Genomic DNA, 27,735 nt, shown 5'->3' with positions numbered 1-27,735 from the left:
TTTTTCTGGACATTATTATAAATTGGATGTAAGAGAGGGAGTCCCACTTTTTCTTCACTTATACAGAAGTCAGAGAGAATCAGCTTCTAATCTTTAATTTTGTTTTAAGAATATATTATCCCAATTAGAGCGAGAAAATGTGGTTATTCTCTTTCGTCAGGCTCTACGCACTGTCACCATGCTCCATTTAATACGCCGATGATATATTTCGTTGGCCAAGCATTTTTATTTTTTGCCGGAAGTTTGTCTTTTGTTGCAATATCTGAACTCCATTATTAAATTGTCTGGAGACTCTGCTTTATCCCTGCAGGAGAATGAGATGCAGAAGCCTCGTCTTACAGTTAATCAATGTTTGTGACTGTGTACACAGTGAAGCTACTCCTATTTAAATTTATTGTTTTACAGAAAGATGGTGAAAAAAACTCCAATAAGGCAATTTCGCCTCTAATTAGAGAAGAGTCTCTCTGCCGCAAGATTCCGATCACTGTTCCATTGTTCATGGTAGATTGTCTAGTAAGCCAATTTAACAGCGCAGTAAATGAAACCGTAACGCCAACGCACAAAATACCCAAATAGGATAATATAAATATATTGCTTTGTGATTGATCAACGCTACAATTGTAAGCGTTACATTTAGGGGGCAAAATGTTGTTGCGCGAAAACTTTTACCAGGGAATAGCGGCAAACGCGTCACTATGTCCAGGTTAGCCATATCAGCTTAGACAAACCACTGGAATATTCAAGTGGTACAGATATTTTTTTCAAGCATGGTTAGTCTGTAGCTATAGCGTATCCGATGTAGTTGAGATCCTGGCAGCCGGGATGCCTGTGCTCGGAATGGCGGCGCCGGAATCCTGTTACTAATCAGAATCCTGGCGCCAGCATCCCTGCAGCCGGTATACGGATTTTAAGTATTGGGCTTAGGCACTAGGGGGAGGGTTAGGGTTAGACACAAGGGGGGAAAGGTTAGGGTTAGGCACTAGGGGTAGGTTAGGGTTAGGCACTAGGGGGAGGGTTAGGCACTAGGGGGGAGGTTAGGGTTAGGCACTAGGGGGAAGGTTAGGGTTAGACACAAGGGGGGAAGGTTAGGGTTAGGCACTAGGGGTAGGTTAGGGTTAGGCACTAGGGGGAGGGTTAGGCACTAGGGGGGAGGTTAGGGTTAGGCACTAGGGGGAGGTTAGGGTTAGGCACTAGGGGGAGGGTTAGGGTTAGACACTAGGGGGAAGGTTAGAGTTAGGCACTAGGGGGAATGTTAGGGTTAGGCACTAGGGGGAAGGTTAGGGTTAGGCACTAGGGGGAGGGTTTGGGTTAGACACTAAGGGGGAGGATAGGGTTAGGCACTAGGGGGAGGGTTAGGGTTAGACACTAGGGGGAGGATAGGGTTAGGCAATAGGGGGAGGGTTAGGGTTAGACACTAGGGGGAGGATAGGGTTAGGCAATAGGGGAGGGTTAGGGTTAGACACTAGGGAGGATAGGGTTAGGCACTAGTGGGGAGGGTTAGGGTTAGGCACTGGGGGGTGGGTTAGGGTTAGGCATTAGGGGGAGGGTTAGGCACTAAGGGGGAGGATAGGGTTAGGCACTAAGGGGTAGGATAGGGTTAGGCACTAGTGGGGAGGGTTAGAGTTAGGCACTGGGGGGAGGGTTAGGGTTAGGCATTAGGGGGAGGGTTAGGCACTAAGGGGGAGGATAGGGTTAGACACTAGGGGGAGGATAGGGTTAGACACTAGGGGGAGGATAGGGTTAGGCACTAAGGGGGAGGATAGGGTTAGGCACTAAGGGAAGGGTTAGGTTAGACACTAAGGGGAGGGTTAGGGTTAGGCACTAGGGGGAAGGTTAGGGTTAGGCACTAAGGGGGAGGTTAGGGTTAGGCACTAGGGGGAAGGTTAGGGTTAGGCACTAGGGGGAATGTTAGGGTTAGGCACTAGGGGGAAGGTTAGGGTTAGGTACTAGGGGGAGGTTTAGGGTTAGGCACTAAGGGGGAGAATAGGGTTAGGCACTAAGGGGGAAGGTTAGAATTAGACACTAAGGGAAAGGTTAGGGTTAGGCACTAGGGGTAGGTTAGGGTTAGGCACTAGGGGGAGGGTTAGGCACTAGGGGGGAGGTTAGGGTTAGGCACTAGGGGGAAGGTTAGGGTTAGACACAAGGGGGGAAGGTTAGGGTTAGGCACTAGGGGTAGGTTAGGGTTAGGCACTAGGGGGAGGGTTAGGCACTAGGGGGGAGGTTAGGGTTAGGCACTAGGGGGAGGTTAGGGTTAGGCACTAGGGGGAGGTTAGGGTTAGGCACTAGGGGGAGGGTTAGGGTTAGACACTAGGGGGAAGGTTAGAGTTAGGCACTAGGGGGAATGTTAGGGTTAGGCACTAGGGGGAAGGTTAGGGTTAGGCACTAGGGGGAGGGTTTGGGTTAGACACTAAGGGGGAGGATAGGGTTAGGCACTAGGGGGAGGGTTAGGGTTAGACACTAGGGGGAGGATAGGGTTAGGCAATAGGGGGAGGGTTAGGGTTAGACACTAGGGGGAGGATAGGGTTAGGCAATAGGGGAGGGTTAGGGTTAGACACTAGGGAGGATAGGGTTAGGCACTAGTGGGGAGGGTTAGGGTTAGGCACTGGGGGGTGGGTTAGGCATTAGGGGGAGGGTTAGGCACTAAGGGGGAGGATAGGGTTAGGCACTAAGGGGTAGGATAGGGTTAGGCACTAGTGGGGAGGGTTAGAGTTAGGCACTGGGGGGAGGGTTAGGGTTAGGCATTAGGGGGAGGGTTAGGCACTAAGGGGGAGAATAGGGTTAGACACTAGGGGGAGGATAGGGTTAGACACTAGGGGGAGGATAGGGTTAGGCACTAAGGGGGAGGATAGGGTTAGGCACTAAGGGAAGGGTTAGGTTAGACACTAAGGGGAGGGTTAGGCACTAGGGGGAAGGTTAGGGTTAGGCACTAAGGGGGAGGTTAGGGTTAGGCACTAGGGGGAAGGTTAGGGTTAGGCACTAGGGGGAATGTTAGGGTTAGGCACTAGGGGGAAGGTTAGGGTTAGGTACTAGGGGGAGGTTTAGGGTTAGGCACTAAGGGGGAGAATAGGGTTAGGCACTAAGGGGGAAGGTTAGAATTAGACACTAAGGGAAAGGTTAGGGTTAGGCACGAAGGAGGAGGGTTAGGGTTAGACACTAGGGGGAAGGTTAGGGTTAGGCACTAAGGGGGAGGATAGGGTTAGGCACTAGTGGGGAGGGTTAGGGTTAGGCACTAGGGGGAGGGTTAGGGTTAGGCACTAGGGGGAAGGTTAGGGTTAGGCACTAGGGGGAGGGTTTGGGTTAGACACTAGGGGGAGGTTAGGGTTAGGCACTAGGGGGAGGGTTAGGGTTAGACACTAGGGGGAAGGTTAGGGTTAGGCACTAGGGGGAATGTTAGGGTTAGGCACTAGGGGGAAGGTTAGGGTTAGGCACTAGGGGGAAGGTTAGGGTTAGGCACTAGGGGGAAGGTTAGGGTTAGGCACTAGGGGGAGGGTTTGGGTTAGACACTAAGGGGGAGGATAGGGTTAGACACTAGGGGGAGGATAGGGTTAGGCAATAGGGGGAGGGTTAGGGTTAGACACTAGGGGGAGGATAGGGTTAGGCAATAGGGGGAGGGTTAGGGTTAGACACTAGGGGGAGGATAGGGTTAGGCACTAGTGGGGAGGGTTAGGGTTAGGCACTGGGGGGAGGGTTAGGGTTAGGCATTAGGGGGAGGGTTAGGCACTAAGGGGGAGGATAGGGTTAGACACAAGGGGGAGGATAGGGTTAGGCACTAAGGGGGAGGATAGGGTTAGGCACTAGTGGGGAGGGCTAGGGTTAGGCACTGGGGGGAGGGTTAGGGTTAGGCATTAGGGGGAGGGTTAGGCACTAAGGGGGAGGATAGGGTTAGACACTAGGGGGAGGATAGGGTTAGGCACTAAGGGGAAGGTTAGGCATTAGGGGGAGGGTTAGGCACTAAGGGGGAGGATAGGGTTAGACACAAGGGGGAGGATAGGGTTAGGCACTAAGGGGGAGGATAGGGTTAGGCACTAGTGGGGAGGGTTAGGGTTAGGCACTGGGGGGAGGGTTAGGCATTAGGGGGAGGGTTAGGCACTAAGGGGGAGGATAGGGTTAGACACTAGGAGGAGGATAGGGTTAGGCACTAAGGGGGAGGATAGGGTTAGGCACTAAGGGGGAGGATAGGGTTAGGCACTAAGGGGGAGGATAGGGTTAGGCACTAGTGGGGAGGGTTAGGGTTAGGCACTGGGTAGAGGGTTAGGCATTAGGGGGAGGGTTAGGCACTAAGGGGGAGGATAGGGTTAGACACAAGGGGGAGGTTTAGGGTTAGGCACTAAGGGGGAGGATAGGTTTAGACACAAGGGGGAGGATAGGGTTAGGCACTAAGGGGGAGGATAGGGTTAGGCACTAGTGGGGAGGGCTAGGGTTAGGCACTGGGGGGAGGGTTAGGGTTAGGCATTAGGGGGAGGGTTAGGCTCTAAGGGGGAGGATAGGGTTAGACACTAGGGGGAGGATAGGGTTAGACACTAGGGGGAGGATAGGGTTAGACACTAGGGGGAGGATAGGGTTAGGCACTAAGGGGAAGGTTAGGGTTAGGCATTAGGGGGAGGGTTAGGCACTAAGGGGGAGGATAGGGTTAGACACAAGGGGGAGGATAGGGTTAGGCACTAAGGGGGAGGATAGGGTTAGGCACTAGTGGGGAGGGTTAGGGTTAGGCACTGGGGGGAGGGTTAGGCATTAGGGGGAGGGTTAGGCACTAAGGGGGAGGATAGGGTTAGACACTAAGGGGGAGGATAGGGTTAGGCACTAAGGGGGAGGATAGGGTTAGGCACTAAGGGGGAGGATAGGGTTAGGCACTAGTGGGGAGGGTTAGGGTTAGGCACTGGGGGGAGGGTTAGGCATTAGGGGGAGGGTTAGGCACTAAGGGGGAGGATAGGGTTAGACACTAAGGGGGAGAGGATAGGGTTAGGCACTAGGGGGAGGGTTAGGGTTAGGCACTAGGGAGAAGGTTAGGGTTAGGCACTAGGGGGTGGGTTAGGGTTAGGCACTAGGGGGAGGGTTAGGCACTAGGGGGGAGGTTAGGGTTAGGCACTAGGGGGAGGTTAGGGTTAGGCACTAGGGGGAGGGTTAGGGTTAGGCACTAGGGGGAATGTTAGGGTTAGGCACCAGGGGGAATGTTAGGGTTAGGCACTAGGGGGAATGTTAGGGTTAGGCACTAGGGGGAAGGTTAGGGTTAGGCACTAGGGGGAGGGTTTGGGTTAGACACTAAGGGGGAGGATAGGGTTAGGCACTAGGGGGAGGGTTAGGGTTAGACACTAGGGGGAGGATAGGGTTAGGCAATAGGGGGAGGATAGGGTTAGGCAATAGGGGGAGGGTTAGGGTTAGACACTAGGGGGAGGATAGGGTTAGGCACTAGTGGGGAGGGTTAGGCACTGGGGGGAGGGTTAGGGTTAGGCATTAGGGGGAGGGTTAGGCGCTAAGGGGGAGGATAGGGTTAGACACAAGGGGGAGGATAGGGTTAGGCACTAAGGGGAAGGTTAGGGTTCGGCACTGGGGGGAGGGTTAGGGTTAGGCATTAGGGGGAGGGTTAGGCATGAGGGGGAGGGTTAGGCACTAAGGGGGAGGATAGGGTTAGACACTAGGGGGAGGATAGGGTTAGGCACTAAGGGGGAGGATAGGGTTAGGCACTAAGGGGAAGGTTAGGGTTAGGCACTAGGGGGAATGTTAGGGTTAGGCACTAGGGGGAAGGTTAGGGTTAGGCACTAGGGGGAGGTTTAGGGTTAGGCACTAAGGGGGAAGGTTAGAATTAGACACTAAGGGAAAGGTTAGGGTTAGGCACGAAGGAGGAGGGTTAGGGTTAGACACAAGGGGGACGGTTAGGGTTAGGCACTAAGGGGGAGGGATAGGGTTAGGCACTAAGGGGGAATGTTAGAATTAGACACTAAGGGAAAGGTTAGGGTTAGGCACGAAGGAGGAGGGTTAGGGTTAGACACTAGGGGGAAGGTTAGGCACTAGGGGAAGATTAGGCTGCAGAGGGGAGAAGGTTTATGTTTGGGGGGGAGGGTTGGGATACTTACCGGCAGGTGTCTGTATCCTAACCCTGTCGGGATCCTGTACCCAACTCTTCTTTACTACCTTAACTGTATGTAACCCATTACAAATGTGAAGACTGAAGATGACTGCCATCTGGTTTGCCACTTCTTAAGCAACCTATTGACTATAATAGAGGTTCCCAAACTCCGCCATTATAGTCCAAGATTTACGGAAAGTCATGACACACAGGTGACTCAATTAGTATCTGTCAATTTGGTATTACCATCTGGGCTTAAGCATGGATATCCTTAAAACCTGGACCGTTATGGCCGAGTCCCAAACTCTGTCCTCAAGGCACCCTAACAATCCAGGTTGTAAGGATGTCCATGCTTAAGCACATGTGACTATACCACCTGTGCGCAAGCATGGGTATCCTTTAAACATGGACTGTTAGGGGGCCTTTAAGACCCAAGTTTGTGAAACCCTGGGCTATAGCAAACAGTGCCCCTGCAGGCCACACGGAAAATTGCATTTATTAAACAATAACTTTTGAACAGCAACTTTTTGCAAGCAAATGCAATAACCGTTGCTTTACTAATGGCGGATAGTTGTACAGGGCTGTATTCATTTGTAATAAGCCTTTTTCTATAATGTCCCTGTTCTGATAGACTTCTTACAATTCCAGTGTATCCATTATGTCATAGAATGTGTCATGTGACCCGCGCTGCCGTTTCATACATTTCATACGTAATTAAAATAATAAAAAATAATGTTCATTTTAAACTAAGTTGGCCGTAGTGTGTGTGTGTGTGTGTGTAGGGAAATTGGTCTGGGTGTCCCGCCAGGGCAGGGATTGATGTGAATTAATGAGCGTACTTTCTGTAGTGCTGCGTACTGTGTATACACAGAGTAGCAATAATGTCTAAAAGCTTCAGCCTGTGACCGCAGTAAATCTCATTGGAGCAGCCTGCCGTATTTAAGGTAGCGTAACGCGGCCAGCTCTCTCGCTCAGCGTACACCACTTAACTTTCGCCAACGTACTTTCCCCCCCTCCCCAACCACAAATGTCAGCTCCCATTGATTTTCAATCAGTCAGTGATTTATACAATGAGTCCCTGAGGTGTATAATTCTGGAGCGTAAGAGCTTCACCCTCCCTGCTACTGCTGTGTGCGTCACTCCATGTGGAAAGAGGCCAGTCCGCTATGCAATCACATTTATTTAAAAGGAAATAAAAAAAACAAAATAACTGTTTCAATGAATGAACGTGTTGGATTGTAAATACGGGATTGTGAGCGGTGTCCGGCATTGCACCCTTTACTGTACTGCTGTATCGGTTTCCTTCTTCTAACGAGTGTGGTTACAATGTTCCGATGATCACCAGTGGTGGTGTTATTGTACAAGGGTGGCTCAATAAATAAGGTAACGAGACCTCTCATTGCGTAAATGTATCTAGCTTGTACATATACGTATAATCAGTAGTATGTCAGGGCCTCATTCAGAGGCGGTCGTTAGATGCAAGCGGTCGCTCTGAATCAGGGCGGCCGCTTGCATCCTGAACGGCCACCTCCTTGTCGATCGTTAAGCTGCTCGCCCAGCAAACGGGGCGAGCTGTCACTCAACATCGACAGCTCGCCCCGTCTGCTACGAGACCCCTAACGACGGAGCACCCGTCGTTAGCCGGGTTTCGCGCACGACGGAGCCGGCTCCGTCGTGCGCATGCGCTGTGGGGCAACATTGAGTCGGTCGTGAGCGCTCGGCGCTCACGACCGACTCTGAATGAGCTCCCCAGTCCCCATACTTGCACACCAAGGCATCTACCCCAACATAAATGAAATCCGTGTCCAGCGCCTGACGCCAGGACATGGCGGCTTGCTCAACCTCACCGTCAGATGTGAATCGCCTTCTACCCAGATGCTTCTTCAATGGTCTAAAGAGATGGAAATCACTCGGTGCCAGGTCAGGGCTGTAGGGAGGATGGGCCAGTACCTCCCAATGGTAGCGCCATCACAACTCACGCGTGTGGTTGGCTAAGTATGGCCGGCGTTATCGTGCAGTAATCCAGGTCGTTAGACAAATTGCCCCCTGCAAACAGCTCAGTGTGTCACAATAGCATACAGCATTCACATTATCTCCCTTGATGAGGAAACAACAAGAAGCGCGTCCATGTGGTCCCAAAGCAAGCGGGTCGATGGTGGCCCAGTGCGCACGCGATCCCCGGAGCGAGTGAGACCTTCACTCGCTCCGGAGTTTGCAGCAAACGGGGCGGCTGTCAATGTTGATCGACAGCTCGCCCCATTTTGTAGGCGGGTGGGGGGGGGCTAAATAAACGGAGGCTTTCCCGAAGGAACGCCTGCCGTTTGTGGGCGGCCCTACTGACATCATTCGTGATGTCAGTAGTGGACTTCCTGCTCTATTAGAGCTGGAAGTCCACTTGGCATTGCGAGTGCTGAGACCTTTCCACAAGGCTCTCCTCGCAATGCCGATGGTCGCGATGCTCACCCACAGCTGTGCGAGCGGCCTGGAGGCCGGAATTTAAAAAAAAAAAATAGGGACGCCCTGATTCAGAGCGAGCACACGCAATTAGCGTGCGCGTCTGAATCAGGCCCTTAGTCCCTGGTCAGAAGGTTTCCATGCGCCATACAAAGAAGTCCTATTTACATTTAGGACAACAATTGCTCCTAATTTGTAAAATAAATGAGTGAAATTGGACAACTATTTAAATCTCCGATGTTAGATGGGATTTGATCAGGGCTTGTTAGACGCTACGCAGCACCTCCCAGTTACACCGCCGTGGTTTATCTATTACTTGTCACCTGCTATCGCTAGAGGAAGCTTCCTGGTGGGCTTAATCAATATTAAGCTAATCATCTCGCCAGGAAATAGTGACCTCACAAGGGTTCCGTAGCACCCAACAAATACATAAACAGTTGAGCAGTACAAGAGAACAGTGACTTACAGTACAAGACAATGCAGGACAAGGACATGGTATATAAACATTGCTGTAACAGCGGTCATAACACTCAGATAAGTATCATGGTGGCAGAAGTCATGGGTATAGGAAGGAAAAGCACATGAGGGACGAGGGCCCTGCTCGTCAGAGCTTACATTCTAAAGAGGGTGAGGCAGACAGATAGGGGTGACACAGATGGGGCAGTCACTGTTAAATAATATGTATGTGGTCTAGTTACTGTGTAACCTCTGGGGCTGACACACGCTGCTGCTTAGGAGACCTGTTATGGTGCATACACACGGTCAGATTTTTCCTTCAGATATGAACGATAACGATTTAAAAATCGTTCAGTTTTTCATATCTGAAGGAAAATCTGACATATCTGACATGCCTGAAAGATGGACGATTTACAATGCGCGTTCCCGTTTGTCAGATAACTATATCTGACATCTGATGTGTTTGCAGTCAGACTTGGACGATTCCATTCATTTTAATGCAGTCAAAAATCGTTCAAAACTTTGGTAAAATCGTTCAATCGTTCATCTGACAAGTCTGACAAATCTGACCGTGTGTATGCTCCATTAGTTAATGATGTGTCCATTACCAGGAAACCATGGAAATGCTGGGGCAGTACATTGACTGACTAAGCTGGTAAATAAATAGAGATACAGTCACTAGCTTATCCACGAGTAACAGCAATGTATCTGCCTCTGGGTAGCGAATAATTTTAAAATCCCAATAGCTCTCTTGTATATCCTTGGGCGCATGATTTAATAAAACCATCTGCAAACACGAATATGAAAGCTGTACAGAACTGCGCGCTACTCTGTACCCGAAGCCTTCGCTCCACGTGCGCTGTTCACCGATTTACTGTAACATGAAACTGGCTTTAAATATTATTCTAAATGTCCGTTGTTTCATATGAGTGTGTGACAGACTTGCTCTTCCCCCTGAATGTCATTGCCATAGAACCAAATTGTTTTCTTAATAAGCAAGCAGTATATAAGATAATGTGTGCACAATTTGATTTACAAGAGGACTCGAAGCCACAAAGCTAGAGCAAGGCGTTTGGTAAAAGGCTGCAGCAGGGACACGTACAGGCCAGCAGGGGCGTATCTACGGTCGGCAGTGCCACCAGGAGCCAAGGGGTGGACAAGTCCCTCAGGCCCCACAAGTGTAGGGCAGACCACAGTGAGAGCGGTCTGTCCTACACAGTTTACAATCAGACAGCCGCCAGCGGCAGCTGTGTGTTTGTAATAGCAGCCAGCCAATGACAGTCAGACAGACTCTCATTAGCTGCTGCATCGTCCGCGGGAGGGAGCCGGCTGGAGCTCACTCACGAGCTCCGTGTTCCGGCTCCCCCGCAGCATGTGATGGGAGAGACGTCATGACGTATGACGTCTCTCCCATGCAGGAGAAGAGCGGGCCGGGACCAGGTAAGTTGAATTTTTTTGTGTGTGTGTAAGCCTGGCAGTACAGGGGGGGGAACTGAAATAGGGGGTGTCCACTACTGGGGCACTTTATGGGGGGGGTGGCCACTACTGGGGGCAATTTATGGGGGGTGGCCACTACTGGGAGCACTGTATAAGGGTGGCCTTACTGGGGGCACTGTATAGGGGGTCTACAACTGGGGGCACTGTGTAGGGAACTACTACTGGGGGCACTGTTTAGGGGGGCTACTACTGGGGGCAATGTATAGGGGGGACTACTACTGGGGGCACTGTATAGGGGGGACTACTAGGTACTATTACTGGGGGCACTGTATAGGGGGGACTACTACTGGGTACTATTACTGGGGGCACTGTATAGGGGACTACTACTGGGGTCTACTACTTTTGGCACTGTATAGGGGGGACTACTACTGGGGGCAATGCAGCATAGGGGGGATTACTACAGGGGGCACTGCATAAGGGGGGTAGGAGGGCGCCAGTACATTGCATTGCCAGGGGCGCTTGGATCCCTAGATACACCCCTGCAGGCCAGTGTAAAACCCCTGTGAATGCAGGTTTAATTTTTGTTTGTGGCGTCTCATTTTGCACAGTGGTAAGTAAAACAGAAATTCTCATCTTGCTGTTCTCTCTCCCTTTCAGCAACCAGCAAGCTTTCCTGCTGGAGAACGTCCCCTGCTCCAACACCACGTGCTCCAGGGTGTTTGAAGTCCATTGGGAGATCCCAGACCTAAGTGAGATCAAGGATGCAGCGGTGGCGACTTTCTTCGACATTTATGAAGACGTGAGATCACTTTTGCTACTTTTAATTGCCGTGCAGCTCTCTCCCCTACGAAGGCACCCGCCCAGCTCCTCTCTAATGTCAGACTGTAGGAACCAGAGGACATCATGAAAGCAGACGACTCAATTAGGCAGGAACTCTGGGCAATCCGTCATGATTTATAGAAGCATGGACCAGATTGTGTGCCGGAGAGATGGTCTTGTTAACCGTAGATGTTCACAGAGGCCACTAATGGAGAATATGGCTCCTTACGTGCCTGTCTAGAACACTGTGAAATTTCAAAGGGGGATAGGAGGGGTCTGAGTTTATACTTTGATGTGTTTTGTCGCAAGAGGAGCTTATTCACTTCCTTGCACTGTTTCTGGGCAATCAATATTTTCCTTCCTTGCACTTTAGCGCAGTTTCCTGCCCAAGCTCTAGATCGACTTTGTCTCATTTCCCATTATTGAATCATCTTTTCCCAAATTGGCTTAATTGCTACATAGGAGGGAGGGGGGTATATTTGATTGGGGAGGGGTTAAATAAAAAAAAAAAACAAGCATCTTCCAATCCAGTTTATATATCCAGCCTGTCTGCGCTGAGAACGTTTTGTATACTCGCACGAAAGAACGTAAATTAAATTTCTTTCTTTAGTTTTATTTTAAAGTGTTTGTTAACTGAGCAAGGCACATAGACTGCACCTCCGTGATAGCGCCAGCCTCCTCGTTTACTATGTACCCACGGAGGGAGGCGCAGCGGTGTATTTTCGAACTGAACGCTGGTGCTGCTTTACATTTTTAAGCGAAACCCACCAAGATGTGGTTGCTGCCAAAAGCAGCCACTTAGTATAGATATCCCACAGCATCTTAACAAAATGTGCACAGTGGCCATTGTTTGCCCTCTATTCCCCATGTCCAATCTTGATTAGCAGTGCAGTGAAAACAGATGCTAAATCCCTCCTTGAGGTTGTGCCTTTTAACTGAAATACATATATGTTCCATAATTCAGATTATGATACACTTCTAATATATCGTTCATAGCCACTGATAAGTATTTTATTGTGCTTTATAGCGTGATGACACACACAGAATGTTACAGCACAGTTAATGTTTTTCCATTGAGGCCACATTCATAGTTTATTATGAGAATGTAGTTACGTGGGTTAGTATGCTGACCCCTTAGAGTGTGCAGGGCTCCAGCTAGCTGCCCTCTGACCGACTTCTCAGCAGCGCAGAAGGGGTTAAGTGGAGGATTCGTTTTTAAGACTCGGTTTTCTGAATAATTAATGACATACATTTATTAGCGGCAGCTCCGACACATTAGTTTGGTCCATGTAACTTTTAATAAAATTTGATGTTAAATTATTTAGCCCGCCAGTCTGTACAGAATCATTACTTTGATGTTCGGAGATCATGCTGGAATGCCGGAATCCACACTAATCTGCCATTATAGGGTACTAAATAATCTGCCCCGTGTATTGATACTTTCCCTGTGTACTTGTTTACTAAACCATATTAGAATAACTTATTGATGAGAACTTATTTCACTTGTAATGGAACCCTACTCCAATAAAACATTACTACAAGTTCTTTGAAAATTAATGGGGGTGAAATGCGTGCATTATTTACTTATTTATTAAGTTCTTTACACAGCGCCAGCAAATTCTATGGTGCTTTAAAATTGGGAACACAAATTTAATAAAACAAGACTGAGGAAAACAAGACGGTGAAAGGGCCCTGCTCGCCAGCTTACAGTCTGTACAATATAACCATACGTTTTTGATGACTGGTGACGGCTTCACTTAATGGACTGTTAGAGTGCCTTGAGGACCAAGGTCCTCATTCAGACCCGGTGGCAAGCGCCGGTCGTTGTTTATGCCCTGCGCACGCGCAGCGGCCACACTGCGCGTACGCAAGCCCCGGAGCAAGAGAGAATTTCTCTCGCTCCGGAGATCACTACAAAAGGGGCGGCTGTCGATGTTGATTGACAGCTCGCCCCGTTTTGTAGGCGTGGCGGGGGGGTGGTTTCACAAACTGAGGGCGGCCGCACTGACATCAGCAGTGATGTCAGTGGGGAGCTTCCTGCTCGATCAGAGCAGGAAGCTCCCTGGGGCTAGCGGTTACCGAAACCCAACCTTAGGGTCTTGTCGCAAACACCGATGGTCACGATGGTCTTGACCATCGCGACCATCACCTTGGTTGGTCACTAAAGCTGTGGGTGGTAACCCACAGCTTAGCTAGCGACCAGGAGGCCGCACTTAAAAAAACAAGCGGCCGCCCTCATTCAGAGCGAGCGCTCGCTTCTTGCAACTGCCTCTGAATGAGGGCCCAAGTTTGGGTACCACTGGTTTGGTCAAAGGATGAATATATAAGAGAAGGAAATTACCAGGTCTTTAGCCGATAGAGAACAGCTATAGAGAAGTCTGTTTGTTAAAAAGATATAAGACAGAAAATAAATGTGTATATATAGTTATATCCTAAATAAAGGCTTTTTAATGTAACGATATGTATTTTCCTTACATGAAAGATTTTCAGATTTGTCTCCTTTTCTGTGACAACGCCTCCACTTTGCTTTGTGTCAGCTGAACGTTATCTATATCATTTAGTGTAATTGTTCTGTATGCATTGCAGGGGATCCTGGATATCATCGTGCTCAGCAAAGCAGATACCGAGGACAGCGCCATCCACGTCTTGCTGAATAACTTCGAAGCTGACGCCTATTTTGTCAAAGTGATTGGTATGTGCGACTTCGGCAGTGACCGACCCTCCTCTGTCTTCATAGTGTCCTTGTAAAAGTCTAAACTTGTTTATCTGAAATGTTGTTTCTATGCCAACCAGGAATTAAAGTCTGCCATGTATTTTAAACGCACCATAGTTAAAAGGTGGGATGTAAGACCTTACCATTATTTTCCTAGATCCGCTCTTTCCCTACTAGAAAAACTTCTGCAAACTTCGTTCCTGGAATGCAGCACCCAAAAACTTTTAGTCCTAAGGCTGGGTACACACCTAAAGATTTTCTGTCCAACCGTCCAACTAGTTGATTGGTTGGAATGAAAATCTGATAACGTATGTAAATGATGATCAGCAATTTGCTCCTAAATGCCAGCCTAAGACGTTGCTGGCTGGTAGACTTGAAACATTCATAAACTGCCTTGGGTGGGCAATGCTGGGTAATCTCCAGCGGACGCTGACTTCATTCCCTTGGTGTGTAACTGGTAGATTGTTTATACAGGCCATAGGCAATCTGAGGCTCTTCAACTACTGTGGAACTACAAGTCCCATTATGCCGTACCAAACATGGGTAGACCTAAGTATTGATAGGTCCATGTAACATCTCCCAGTAGCTCTCTCCTCGCTTATGCCCGGTTACTGACTTGTAGTCTCTCTCCTAACTGATGCCCGGTTATTGCCTTGCACTCTCTCTCCTCTCTTATGCCCGGTTATTACCTTGCACTCTCTCTCCTCTCTTATGCCCGGTTATTACCTTGCACTCTCTCTCCTCTCTTGTGCCCGGTTATTGCCTTGTACTCTCTCTCCTCTCTTATGCCCGGTTATTACCTTGCACTCTCTCTCCTCTCTTATGCCCGGTTATTACCTTGCACTCTCTCTCCTCTCTTATGCCCGCTTATTACCTTGCACTCTCTCTCCTCTCTTATGCCCGCTTATTACCTTGCACTCTCTCTCCTCTCTGATGCCCGGTTATTGCCTTGTGCGCTCTCTCCTCTCTCTTATGCCCGGTTATTACCTTGCACTCCCTCTCCTCTCTTATGCCCGGTTACTGACTTGTAGTCTCTCTCCTCTCTGATGCCCAGTTATTACCTTGTACTCTCTCTCTTCTCTTATGCCCGGTTATTGCCTTGTACTCTCTCTCCTCTCTTATGCCCGTTTATTACCTTGTACTCTCTCTCCTCTCTTATGCCCGGTTATTGCCTTGCACTCTCTCTCCTCTCTTATGCCCGGTTATTACCTTGCACTCTCTCTCCTCTCTTATGCCCGGTTACTGACTTGTAGTCTCTCTCCTAACTGATGCCCGGTTATTGCCTTGCACTCTCTCTCCTCTCTTATGCCCGGTTATTACCTTGCACTCTCTCTCCTCTCTTATGCCCGTTTATTACCTTGCACACTCTCTCCTCTCTTATGCCCGCTTATTACCTTGCACTCTCTCTCCTCTCTGATGCCCGGTTATTGCCTTGTGCGCTCTCTCCTCTCTCTTATGCCAGGTTATTACCTTGCACTCCCTCTCCTCTCTTATGCCCGGTTACTGACTTGTAGTCTCTCTCCTCTCTGATGCCCAGTTATTACCTTGTACTCTCTCTCCTCTCTTATGCCCGATTATTGCCTTGCACTCTCTCTCCTCTCTTATGCCCGGTTATTACCTTGCACTCTCTCTCCTCTCTTATGCCCGTTTATTACCTTGCACTCTCTCTCCTCTCTTATGCCCGGTTATTGCCTTGTACTCTCTCTCCTCTCTTATGCCTGGTTATTGCCTTGCACTCTCTCTCCTCTCTTATGCCCGTTTATTACCTTGTACTCTCTCTCCTCTCTTATGCCCGATTATTGCCTTGTACTCTCTCTCCTCTCTTATGCCCGGTTATTGCCTTGTACTCTCTCTCCTCTCTTATGTCCGGTTATTGCCTTGTACTCTCTCTCTTCTCTTATGCCCGGTTATTGCCTTGTACTCTCTCTCTTCTCTTATGCCCGGTTATTGCCTTGTACTCTCTCTCCTCTCTTATGCCCGTTTATTACCTTGTACTCTCTCTCCTCTCTTATGCCCGGTTATTACCTTGCACTCTCTCTCCTCTCTTATGCCCGTTTATTACCTTGCACTCTCTCTCCTCTTTTATGCCCGGTTATTGCCTTGTACTCTCTCCTCTCTTATGCCCGGTTATTGCCTTGCACTCTCTCTCCTCTCTTATGCCCGTTTATTACCTTGTAGTCTCTCTCCTCTCTTATGCCCGGTTATTACCTTGCACTCTCTTTCCTCTCTTATGCCCGTTTATTACCTTGTACTCTCTCTCCTCTCTTATGCCCGGTTATTGCCTTGTACTCTCTCCTCTCTTATGCCCGGTTATTGCCTTGCACTCTCTCTCCTCTCTTATGCCCGGTTCTTGCCTTGCACTCTCTCTCCTCTCTTATGCCCGGTTATTACCTTGCACTCTCTCTCCTCTCTGATGCCCGGTTATTACCTTACACTCTCTCTCCTCTCTTATGCCCGGTTATTGCCTTGCACTCTCTCTCCTCTCTTATGCCCGGTTATTGCCTTGCACTCTCTCTCCTCTCTTATGCCCGGTTATTGCCTTGCACTCTCTCTCCTCTCTTATGCCCGGTTATTGCCTTGCACTCTCTCTCCTCTCTTATGCCCGGTTATTGCCTTGTACTTGCTCTCCTCTCTTATGCCCGGTTATTACCTTGCAATCTCTCTCCTCTCTTATGCCCGGTTATTACCTTGCACTCTCTCTCCTCTCTTATGCCCGGTTATTACCTTGCACTCTCTCTCCTCTCTTATGCCCGGTTATTACCTTGCACTCTCTCTCCTCTCTTATGCCCGGTTATTGCCTTGCACTCTCTCTCCTCTCTTATGCCCGGTTATTGCCTTACACTCTCTCTCCTCTCTTATGCCCGGTTATTGCCTTGCACTCTCTCTCCTCTCTTATGCCCGGTTATTGCCTTGCACTCTCTCTCCTCTCTTATGCCCGGTTATTGCCTTGCACTCTCTCTCCTCTCTTATGCCCGGTTATTGCCTTGCACTCTCTCTCCTCTCTTATGCCCGGTTATTACCTTGCACTCGCTCTCCTCTCTTATGCCCGGTTATTGCCTTGCACTCTCTCTCCTCTCTTATGCCCGGTTATTGCCTTGTACTCTCTCTCCTCTCTTATGCCCGTTTATTACCTTGTACTCTCTCTCCTCTCTTATGCCCGGTTATTGCCTTGCACTCTCTCTCCTCTCTTATGCCCGGTTATTGCCTTGCACTCTCTCTCCTCTCTTATGCCCGGTTATTGCCTTGCACTCTCTCTCCTCTCTTATGCCCGGTTATTGCCTTGCACTCTCTCTCCTCTCTTATGCCCGGTTATTGCCTTGCACTCTCTCTCCTCTCTTATGCCCGGTTATTGCCTTGTACTTGCTCTCCTCTCTTATGCCCGGTTATTACCTTGCACTCTCTCTCCTCTCTTATGCCCGGTTATTACCTTGCCCTCGCTCTCCTCTCCGCCACCCTTTGCCTGTCGCCTCTTTCTTACGGCTTTACATCTCCACTCGAGCGCGTAGGATTAATTAAAATCTGCTGCGTGATAATGTGACTGCCTTTCTGCCCTGTCTCTTGAGCTGAAAAAAAAAACGGGGGGAGAAAAAAAAAAAAGTATAATTTTGTAAATTCTTTTTACATTTCCTTCATTCCGAAAAAAAGAGCAATTTCCACAAGTATAAAGAATACATTTGCAGGATGCCGGGATGGAGCGCCTTATCGAGGTATCTCCCATTTAATCACCGTGCTCTCTCTGCCGGCTCCAGCTTCTCGTCTTGGCAGAAAATAAGTAAAACAGATGTTTGCCGGTATTAAGGGTCTGTGAAGAAGCAGAGAGAGATGATAATTGGTCATCTGTCCATTCAAAGCTCGGACATCAGTTCCCTTGGGCAGAAAGGTATCTTTCTCCGAGCCGACAACCTGTCGTAAGGGGGGAGGGCGACGAATCTCGTCTAGTTTACCCCCATTCTAGAAATATCCCTGTAAGCCGCACACATTGCACAATCCTGCCCGGTTTGGCCTTTTTCCACTTTATTGCTATCGAATTTAAGTTCAGATCGGTCCGATTCTATTCCAGTGCCCTGAATACCATCTAGTGTATAATGTTGTTCTATTTAAAACTGAATAACCTGGCACTGTGAAACTTTTTGCAGAACAGTTAATGGGTATTGTTTCAGAGCGTGAGAAAACAACGTGTAACGCTTTGTAAATTGAAGCCTAATGTGCAGTTTATTAAAATCCGCATCCAGGGTCTGCAAATCCTAACGATCTGGCCGTAAAATGATGATTTTATGACCGGCGATTGTACAGAAGGCTGCGTTCAGTGCCCGCTGAGTTTCCGTCATAACATTATGAATATATCCAGCAGTTGCCAGTCAGCTACAGTATCATCACTAATAGACCCGAAATACGAAATGATACACCCTGGATAACACAACTCATTACCAGGGCCGCCGAGAGAGCCACAGGGCCCGGGTACCGAAGGGGATGTGGCCAGATCCAGGAGGTGTGGCCACACCCCTACCGAAGAAGCAAACCAATCGGAACACTATGTGCAGCATCAGGAAGGGACATCAGTCCTCTCAGCAGCTGGCCTGGGCCCTCCTACAGTCCCGGGGGCCCCGGTAGTTAGTACCTACCCCCTCTTGGCGCCTTGCTCGTAACAATTTCAAATATACAGATTATGGACCTCATCTGGTTTAGGAGCTGGAATGTCAGCATTTTGCAGCATGGCTAAAGTATAAAGTTGTGCTGTTGGGGTTTAAGGGAAAGCGGCACATTTATAATGCACAGACAGACTTGGGGGCTGATTCAATTAGCCACAGGTTCCATGCCCTGTACTCGCAGGGGGTTAACATTGCGCAATTCAGTCAGAAAGGGCAAGTCGTGTATGTAGAGTGTTAATTTTGTAGTGTGCGACCTGTGTGAAGAACATGAGATAGTGGGGAGGTCATCCAGAACCCCCCAAAAAGTAGCAAGTAATGAAGTATTTGGAGGCAGTTACATGGTGTCAAAGGGTTTATTTTTGCAACTTTTATAAATGAATTAAAATGACAACCACCAAGTGTATAACAGCAAATAAAAGTATCTAGAACATGCTGGGGTACATTAAATTGTCTCTACAGTGATATTTGAGTTCTGTATATAGAAGTTTGTAAAAAGTAAAAAAAAAAAGAAAAACTTGCAACTCCCATCTGCAAGTTCAAAAAACACCCCAACATGCATGTCCCACATAATGACACCTTTTTACAGAAAATGACATTAAAAAGTCACGTCTTTATTGGCCATATTTTTTATTTAAATACTTGTAATATTCATCGTGAGGGGTGCCCCAGGGGTGTACTGCGCTATGTCCCCACATAATCCCCCGCCCCCCCTACCTTTTGCCTAGCCAGGAACTGCAAACTAAAACGCTCATTTTTGAGACCGGTATAAACTTAAGGTATATTTCTAATTGAACAGCAAAAAGTCACGGCCGCGTGTTTTTATACCGCATTAACCAATTTTCGGCCAACTTGTAGGTGATTGAATCAGCCCCTTAAAGTTGGGAGAGGATATGTTATTAACAAACAAAATGGTGGTTGCGCAAATCAATTTATAAGCCCAATACCGGTACATGTAAGGGAGGGATTAATCTCGGCAAGAAAAAAAACAGACAAATTAAATTCCCCCAGCACTTTGCACATAGGCAGCAATGTGTGGTAATGTCAGGCTGAATACATACTAACCCATCCAATACTTACATCAATAGTGTATTCCCCCAGCACTTGCACATAGGTAGCAATGTGTGGCCATGTCAGGCTGAATACATACTAACTCATCCAATGCTTCCATCAATAGTGTATTCCCCCAGCACTTGCACATAGGTAGCAATGTCAGGCTGAATACATACTAACCCATCCAATACTTACACCAATAGTGTATTCCCCCAGCGCTTGCACATAGGCAGCAATGTGTGGCAATATCAGGCTGAATACATACTAACCCATCCAATACTTACATCAATAGTGTATTCCCCCAGCGCTTGCACATAGGTAGCAATGTGTGGCAATGTCAGGCTGAATACATACTAACCCATCCAATACTTACATCAATAGTGTATTCCCCCAGCACTTGCACATAGGTAGCAATGTGTGGCCATGTCAGGCTGAATACATACTAACTCATCCAATGCTTCCATCAATAGTGTATTCCCCCAGCACTTGCACATAGGTAGCAATGTCAGGCTGAATACATACTAACCCATCCAATACTTACACCAATAGTGTATTCCCCCAGCGCTTGCACATAGGCAGCAATGTGTGGCAATATCAGGCTGAATACATACTAACCCATCCAATACTTACATCAATAGTGTATTCCCCCAGCGCTTGCACATAGGTAGCAATGTGTGGTAATGTCAGGCTGAATACATACTAACTCATCCAATGCTTCCATCAATAGTGTATTCCCCCAGCGCTTGCACATAGGTAGCAATGTGTGGTAATGTCAGGCTGAATACATACTAACTCATCCAATGCTTCCATCAATAGTGTATTCCCCCAGCGCTTGCACATAGGTAGCAATGTGTGGTAATGTCAGGCTGAATACATACTAACCCATCCAATACTTCCATCAATAGTGTATTCCCCCAGCGCTTGCACATAGGTAGCAATGTGTGGTAATGTCAGGCTGAATACATACTAACCCATCCAATACTTACATCAATAGTGTATTCCCCCAGCGCTTGCACATAGGTAGCAATGTGTGGTAATGTCAGGCTGAATACATACTAACTCATCCAATGCTTCCATCAATAGTGTATTCCCCCAGCGCTTGCACATAGGTAGCAATGTCAGGCTGAATACATACTATCCCATCCAATACTTACACCAATAGTGTATTCCCCCAGCGCTAGCACATAGGCAGCAATGTGTTACAATATCAGGCTGAATACATACTAACCCATCCAATACTTACACCAATAGTGTATTCCCCCAGCGCTTGCACATAGGTAGCAATGTGTGGCAATGTCAGGCTGAATACATACTAACTCATCCAATACTTACATCAATAGTGTATTCCCCCAGCGCTTGCACATAGGTAGCAATGTGTGGTAATGTCAGGCTGAATACATACTAACCCATCCAATACTTACATCAATAGTGTATTCCCCCAGCGCTTGCACATAGGTAGCAATGTGTGGCAATGTCAGGCTGAATACATACTAACCCATCCAATACTTACATCATTAGTGTATTCCCCCAGCGCTTGCACATAGGTAGCAATGTGTGGCAATGTCAGGCTGAATACATACTAACCCATCCAATACTTATATCAATAGTGTATTCCCCCAGTGCTTGCACATAGGTAGCAGTGTGTGGCAATGTCAGGCTGAATACATACTAACCAATAGTGTGGCTACTATATTATAATCACAGTCGTCTAGTCACATTACTTTTTCAATGTTCCCATTTGGACTACTGCATGAGGAAGGATGGTTCCCATTTGATTATTAAAGGGACGAACAACAGATGTTTGTGTTTAATTTGAATTACATTCATGTAATAGGGCTTCAGCATTTACTACTGACGCTGTCCAGTCGCAATCTCTACGTTAGCGTAAGTGCGCACGCTCGTTACTCCCGTTATCAGGCGGGAAGGCTGCTGTGTTTGTAAGTTGCGTTCAGGAAGTATTCAACCCAACATTCTCCTCTTCCCATGTCTTGTGTGGAGGGCAGATGTGACCAGCTATTAATGAGCCCCATTATGTGAGTGAGCGAAGCCAATACAGAGCATAGCTCGCTGACATCGCGCACCGCATTTCAGTGGTTTTTCAGTTAAGCTCGCTAAATCTGGAGTATTTGTTTTCCATACCTTACTAGGTCACATTGCTGTAGCCGCCTCTAACAGTCACAGAGTGGCTCCCTGTAGTGTCAGTAGGCTTAAACAGCAAGTGAAGCCAGCATTTGACATTACTGAGCCAAACGGTACAGACGAAATAACTGGAGTATTTATACGTCTATAAATGTGTCCATCTCGCTGTGACTGCTCGGCAGCAGGCAGGCGAAGGGCGCTTCGGCAGTGACGGACAGGGTTGCAGGCTCTATAAGGAACAATAATAGGTTGCAAATTTGCAGCAACTTATAAATCTTTTATAAATTACCCCCACAATTTTGGACTCCAAATACCAGGATAAAATAGCCGGCGATCTGGAGGCTGTCGCCAAGCTGCCTGTGAGCTGCCCGTGGTTGTAAGCCCACGCTGTGCCGGCATTCCGGTGTGTTATTACTGTTGTTTATAATAAATTATGGGAGGAAATTATCACTGGTGTGTAGAGCATGCTGGAATCTGCAGTGCACCTGTAATAATAGAATATTAAATAAAGACATTACACACAAGACACTATCCTAAATGTTGTTGACGTTGGACAGAAGCTCAGGGCCTGATTCAGAGCCGCTCGCTCTGACAGCGCTCGCTCTGAATCAGGACTGGGCATTTTATTTTTTTTTATTTATTTTTTTAGGACGGCCTCTTGGCAGCTCACATAGTTGTGGGTGACCACCCACAGCTATAGCGAGCGGCCAGGAAGATGGTTGCGATGGTCAAGACCATCGCGACCATCGGGCTTGCGACGAGACCCTTGTGGTAGGGTCTCGTTGCCGCAAGCCCCAGAGAGATTTCGGCTCTAACAGAATCAGGCCCACTATGCACATACAGCTGCAGGTCAGTACTATTAGAGGATCTGTACTTTATGGAGAGAATAAGGGGTAAATTTACTAAGTGAGAGTTTTTAGAAGTGAGTTTTAGAAGAGATGTTGCCCATAGCAACCAATCAGATTCTAGCTATTATCTTCTAGAAGGTGCTAGTTAAATGTTAAGTAGAATCTGATTGGTTGCTATGGGCAACATCTCTTCTAAAACTCACTTCTAAAAACTCTCACTTTAGTAAATTTACCTCTAAACGTCCTACAGTACAATCCGACAGTATAGAGCGCACCAACATTTTCAATCTGGCACACAGGTTCTGTACTTTGAGTTCCACCAAATTAACAAATGAAAAGTCAGATTCCATCTGGCTGTTTGGAAAACTGAATCGTAGACATTTTAAAAAGATAAATATATATTTACTGTAAAAAGAAAAAAAATGATAGAATAAAATGTAAAAGACCAACAGGGTTGAAATATATGTCCCTGCGTAGCTTGTAGTATTGGTTAGGTACAAGAGACTCTGTAACAGAGTGTACCTAACTGTGGAAGAAACTGCAGAGCCTCCTGTCTTCAGGGGAGGGCATTGCAGGCAGACACCTAGGCAGGGCTGCCTCACCGCCTCTTCATTCATCCACTGACCTCAGAGGCATTGCTTCGTTAATGTCATGCCGCTGATGTCAGGAAGGTGGCAGGACAGTGGGTATAGACATTGATGCACTATATCTACTGTCACCGAGAGTTATAGGTCCCAAAGTAGCCCATTCAGGAACTAGCTCGTCGAACAGGAGCGCGCGTCTGTCTTCAGGGGTACTTCTGGGAAAGCCCCCTGGTTAAGGCACAAATGCACACCGTTCTTTGCCCATCCAAATCTAAGGGCTATTCAGCGCCATCTCTGCTCTTATTTTGGTAATTGGCTGTAATCATGGCTTTTAAAAGATTCATTATTCATATACCCACCTTGCTTCCCTAAGAGACCGTCGGCACGTCAGATGAAAGTGTTGTCGGCTTCCACGCCAGGGCTTCACAGTCCAGCACTCTATCCTTATTAATAGACTGTAGATTACAATAATTAGCCACAATGTATAGCTCCTTTGTATTTTGCTTATGCGGGTTGCCATGCCACTGCTTCATTACGCTGAAAGGAGAGGCACTCAGGACTTCCAAGGTCACAGAACCGGACAAGGAAAGTGATATTTTTGGCTTCATACTCTGGGGACACTGGACTTAGAATCTCTTTTTCAAGATTGTCGTCCACGTTAAACTCCACATTTACCCTCTCCTAACATAATTATACCACGGCCCCCATTGTTCCTCAAGATGTGAATGGAATAATCGCGGCCCTATTATCATAGTATAAAGTATACAGGCGCAGCTAAATTAAAACATAGCAAAAAGAAAAACAAAATAGGCGGCTCCTCTTTGAATAAAGACTAAAAATCATTACAATAAATTGTTAAAAAAAAAAAAAAAAAAAAATCACATTATATAACTGATATATAAACACCGTGGCTTATGTAATAACATGGTACAGGGCACTTACGTGTGCTGTAACCCTGGCAGACCAATAAGATGTGTGCTTTCATTTTATAAACTTTGTTTAAAAGAATCTGTTTGCACAAAGCAATTAAATAAGATGTTTCCTATAGGCTAGCAACCGGACAATAGGGGGGTAACGTATTAAATTATAACCCACTCAACACATTCGTTTTATGATTTCATACAAGCTTGCAGGCAACAATAAACCTACAATTGTGTTATAAATATGCACAGTTGCTGTAATCACCCTACACACGGACAACATGAGCTGCGGCCGGTTCTGAATGATTTTCAGACACTTCGTACCACCTATGCTTTTGGTCTGATTAATTCTCGAGTTAACGTGATGAATTAAAATAACTTTTATAAACCATGATAATATAAAATTAGTACTCCTATAATATAAAGTACTCATTATAATATAAAGTAAGTACTCCTAACCTAAGGCTCCCTCCCAGGTGCCTACACCTAATCTCCCACCTAGTGCTTACCCCTCCCTCCCCACACCCTAAACCTAACCTCCCCCCCCCCCCCTCCGCAGCCTAACCCTCCCCCTATTGCCTAGCCACTTACCCTAGCCCCAGTACTTACCGTCAGGATTCCGGCTGTTGGGTTGCCAGCGCCGGTATTCTGATAAGTGACAGTATTCCAACATTGACATTCTAACTGCCGGAATCCCAACGGTCGGGATTCTGACCACATCCCCTGGAATCAGCATAGGGAAGTGATCTATTCATTAAACATGGGATGATCTGAGCGGGATGAGTTTGTGATAACATTGGATGCGATAAAACTGTTCCACTCATTCCCCATAAACGTCTGTATAATTAATATTCAGACAAACACACACAGGACCTATATATATGATGAAAATGTGCGAATGGCTATTCACAAACGTCTTCAGGAACTGCAGTACAGCGGCCTTGGTGCAAATTATAAACGGAGAAAAGATTTTAATGCAAGTTGTAGATGTTTTAATATGTCCTGTAACTTTTAGGCATAATATAAGTTTGGTAATAAAGTTAGTGGCTTATGGCCCCTGTACTGACTCTGACGTCTCCTCTCTCCCCACAGTGCTCAGTGGAATTTGCTCCAATGACTGTCCACACAATGTGAAGGTAGGGGATCTTCTCTATGTTACAGTATGGACCAATATATAAATGTGACTTGCTGGGACGTGGTTGTGTTGTTTAGGGTTTGTGTACTCCATAAAGTATCTCAGACAGGGGGTCCGGTATATTTATAATGTAATGCTTGGCATACTAGCATTGACCATGTCAACATTCATCACATTTACACTGATGAAATGTCGACACGATAATGTTGACAAAATGTTCCTGGTGGTCTAGCAGTGTCTTACCATGTTTTGTGGCCTAACCCTAACCTCCCCTCCTGTGGCCTAACCCTAACCTCCCCTCCTGTGGCCTAACCCTAACCTCCCCTCCTGTGGCCTAACCCTAACCTCCCCTCCTGTAGCCTAACCCTAACCTCCCCTCCTGTGGCCTAAACCTAACCTCCCCTCCTGTGGCCTAACCCTAACCTCCCCTCCTGTGGCCTAACCCTAACCTCCCCTCCCGTGGCCTAACCCTAACCTCCCCTCCCGTGGCCTAACCCTAACTTCCCCTCCCGCGGCCTAACCCTAACTTCCCCTCCCGCGGCCTAACCCTAACTTCCCCTCCCGCGGCCTAACCCTAACTTCCCCTCCCGCGGCCTAACCCTAACTTCCCCTCCCGCGGCCTAACCCTAACTTCCCCTCCCGCGGCCTAACCCTAACTTCCCCTCCCGCGGCCTAACCCTAACTTCCCCTCCCGCGGCCTAACCCTAACTTCCCCTCCCGCGGCCTAACCCTAACTTCCCCTCCCGCGGCCTAACCCTAACTTCCCCTCCCGCGGCCTAACCCTAACTTCCCCTCCCGCGGCCTAACCCTAACTTCCCCTCCCGCGGCCTAACCCTAACTTCCCCTCCCGCGGCCTAACCCTAACTTCCCCTCCCGCGGCCTAACCCTAACTTCCCCTCCCGCGGCCTAACCCTAACTTCCCCTCCCGCGGCCTAACCCTAACTTCCCCTCCCGCGGCCTAACCCTAACTTCCCCTCCCGCGGCCTAACCCTAACTTCCCCTCCCGCGGCCTAACCCTAACTTCCCCTCCCGCGGCCTAACCCTAACTTCCCCTCCCGCGGCCTAACCCTAACTTCCCCTCCCGCGGCCTAACCCTAACTTCCCCTCCCGCGGCCTAACCCTAACTTCCCCTCCCGCGGCCTAACCCTAACTTCCCCTCCCGCGGCCTAACCCTAACTTCCCCTCCCGCGGCCTAACCCTAACTTCCCCTCCCGCGGCCTAACCCTAACTTCCCCTCCCGCGGCCTAACCCTAACTTCCCCTCCCGCGGCCTAACCCTAACTTCCCCTCCCGCGGCCTAACCCTAACTTCCCCTCCCGCGGCCTAACCCTAACTTCCCCTCCCGCGGCCTAACCCTAACTTCCCCTCCCGCGGCCTAACCCTAACTTTGTCTACTTGGCGCAACAACAGCAAAGACAAGTGAGGACACATCGTTCATACAATTGTGTGTCCGTATATAGGGGGCTGTGTCATTATATAGGGTCCTGTGTTATATAGAACTGTGTCGGTACAGAACTGTGTGTCGGCACCATATTATTCAAGATGCATGGTGCGATTTACAGACGAGTCCTCACTTACTGTGCGTCCATGCGGCATATGGCGCAAGACGTCAGGCGCGACCGAGGCTGCATATATTTCTTTACTTTTTTCGGTCATGCTTATGTTTACATTTTGCATCTTATACGAATTGCAGATGCTGCGAAAAGCCCCTCGCTGTGTACCAGAGACGCCGGGCTGCGGCATTAACCGCACAGGAATTGGTATTGCACACATACAGAGTCGCAGATGAGGCACAGCGGAACCTGGCATGGGGAAAAGCCGCGGTCGCTCGATTCTGAGCCTTTGTTACAGAGATTCAGACTCTGTCGCACAATGATGTTCAAGTGTCGCGCGGCCGAGTCGCGTGGGACCTGAAACAACAGTAAAGCTGAGTACACACCTGTACGACCCTCGGGTGATCAGGCTGGCGGTTGTATAGGTGTGTATGCAGTAGCGTTAGCCGATAAACTGCGCTCCTGCAATGATCGGGAGGTTGCATCTTATATGTCATCCTGATCCCATACAAGCCGGTACATCCTAAGCTATGTACACATTGTGTACGGTGCTCCCAGGGGGCTGACGCTGGGGGGGACACTGCTCGGCTGATCGGGAACGTTTACCCGATCAGCTGCGGATCACAAACACACAGCTTAAGAAGGGACACATCTGTAGGCATTCCACCACGGGTAGCAATTCTCTAGCCCGTATTCAATTGACGGCGAAAAGTCACGGACTTCCCGCTGTCATCGCTGGTTTTGCCTCCGGAAAAGTATCGCACTTGTCCCCGCTTTTCGCCCTATTCAATTGCAAAGGATGCGGAAACTCGAACAGGCGAAACGTGCTGTCAGATTTGGGGACATCAGCCTGACACCCCCCAAAAGATGCACTGACATGGGGAATTACTATAGATACCCCCAAATAGCCCTGCT

The 27,735-nt window shown here is 48.2% G+C and overlaps 1 protein-coding gene across 1 annotated transcript in view; it reads left to right on the top strand.

Annotated features, from left to right (window-relative positions):
* ITFG1 (integrin alpha FG-GAP repeat containing 1) overlaps positions 1 to 27,735 on the top strand; it is a 270,576-nt gene that overhangs the window by 150,130 nt on the left and 92,711 nt on the right. Inside the window, exons 11-13 of the mRNA XM_088458986.1 lie at positions 11,069 to 11,210; positions 13,817 to 13,922; positions 25,226 to 25,269. Coding sequence (XP_088315112.1) covers positions 11,069 to 11,210; positions 13,817 to 13,922; positions 25,226 to 25,269 — 292 coding nt within the window. The remainder of the gene's footprint in view (positions 1 to 11,068; positions 11,211 to 13,816; positions 13,923 to 25,225; positions 25,270 to 27,735) is intronic.

This window comes from Taudactylus pleione, unplaced genomic scaffold (genome assembly GCF_031769625.1).
Source record: "Taudactylus pleione unplaced genomic scaffold, aTauple2 ptg000885l, whole genome shotgun sequence".
Classification (NCBI taxonomy): Eukaryota; Metazoa; Chordata; class Amphibia; order Anura; family Myobatrachidae; genus Taudactylus; species Taudactylus pleione.
This window is presented reverse-complemented; position numbering and strand designations above follow the sequence as displayed.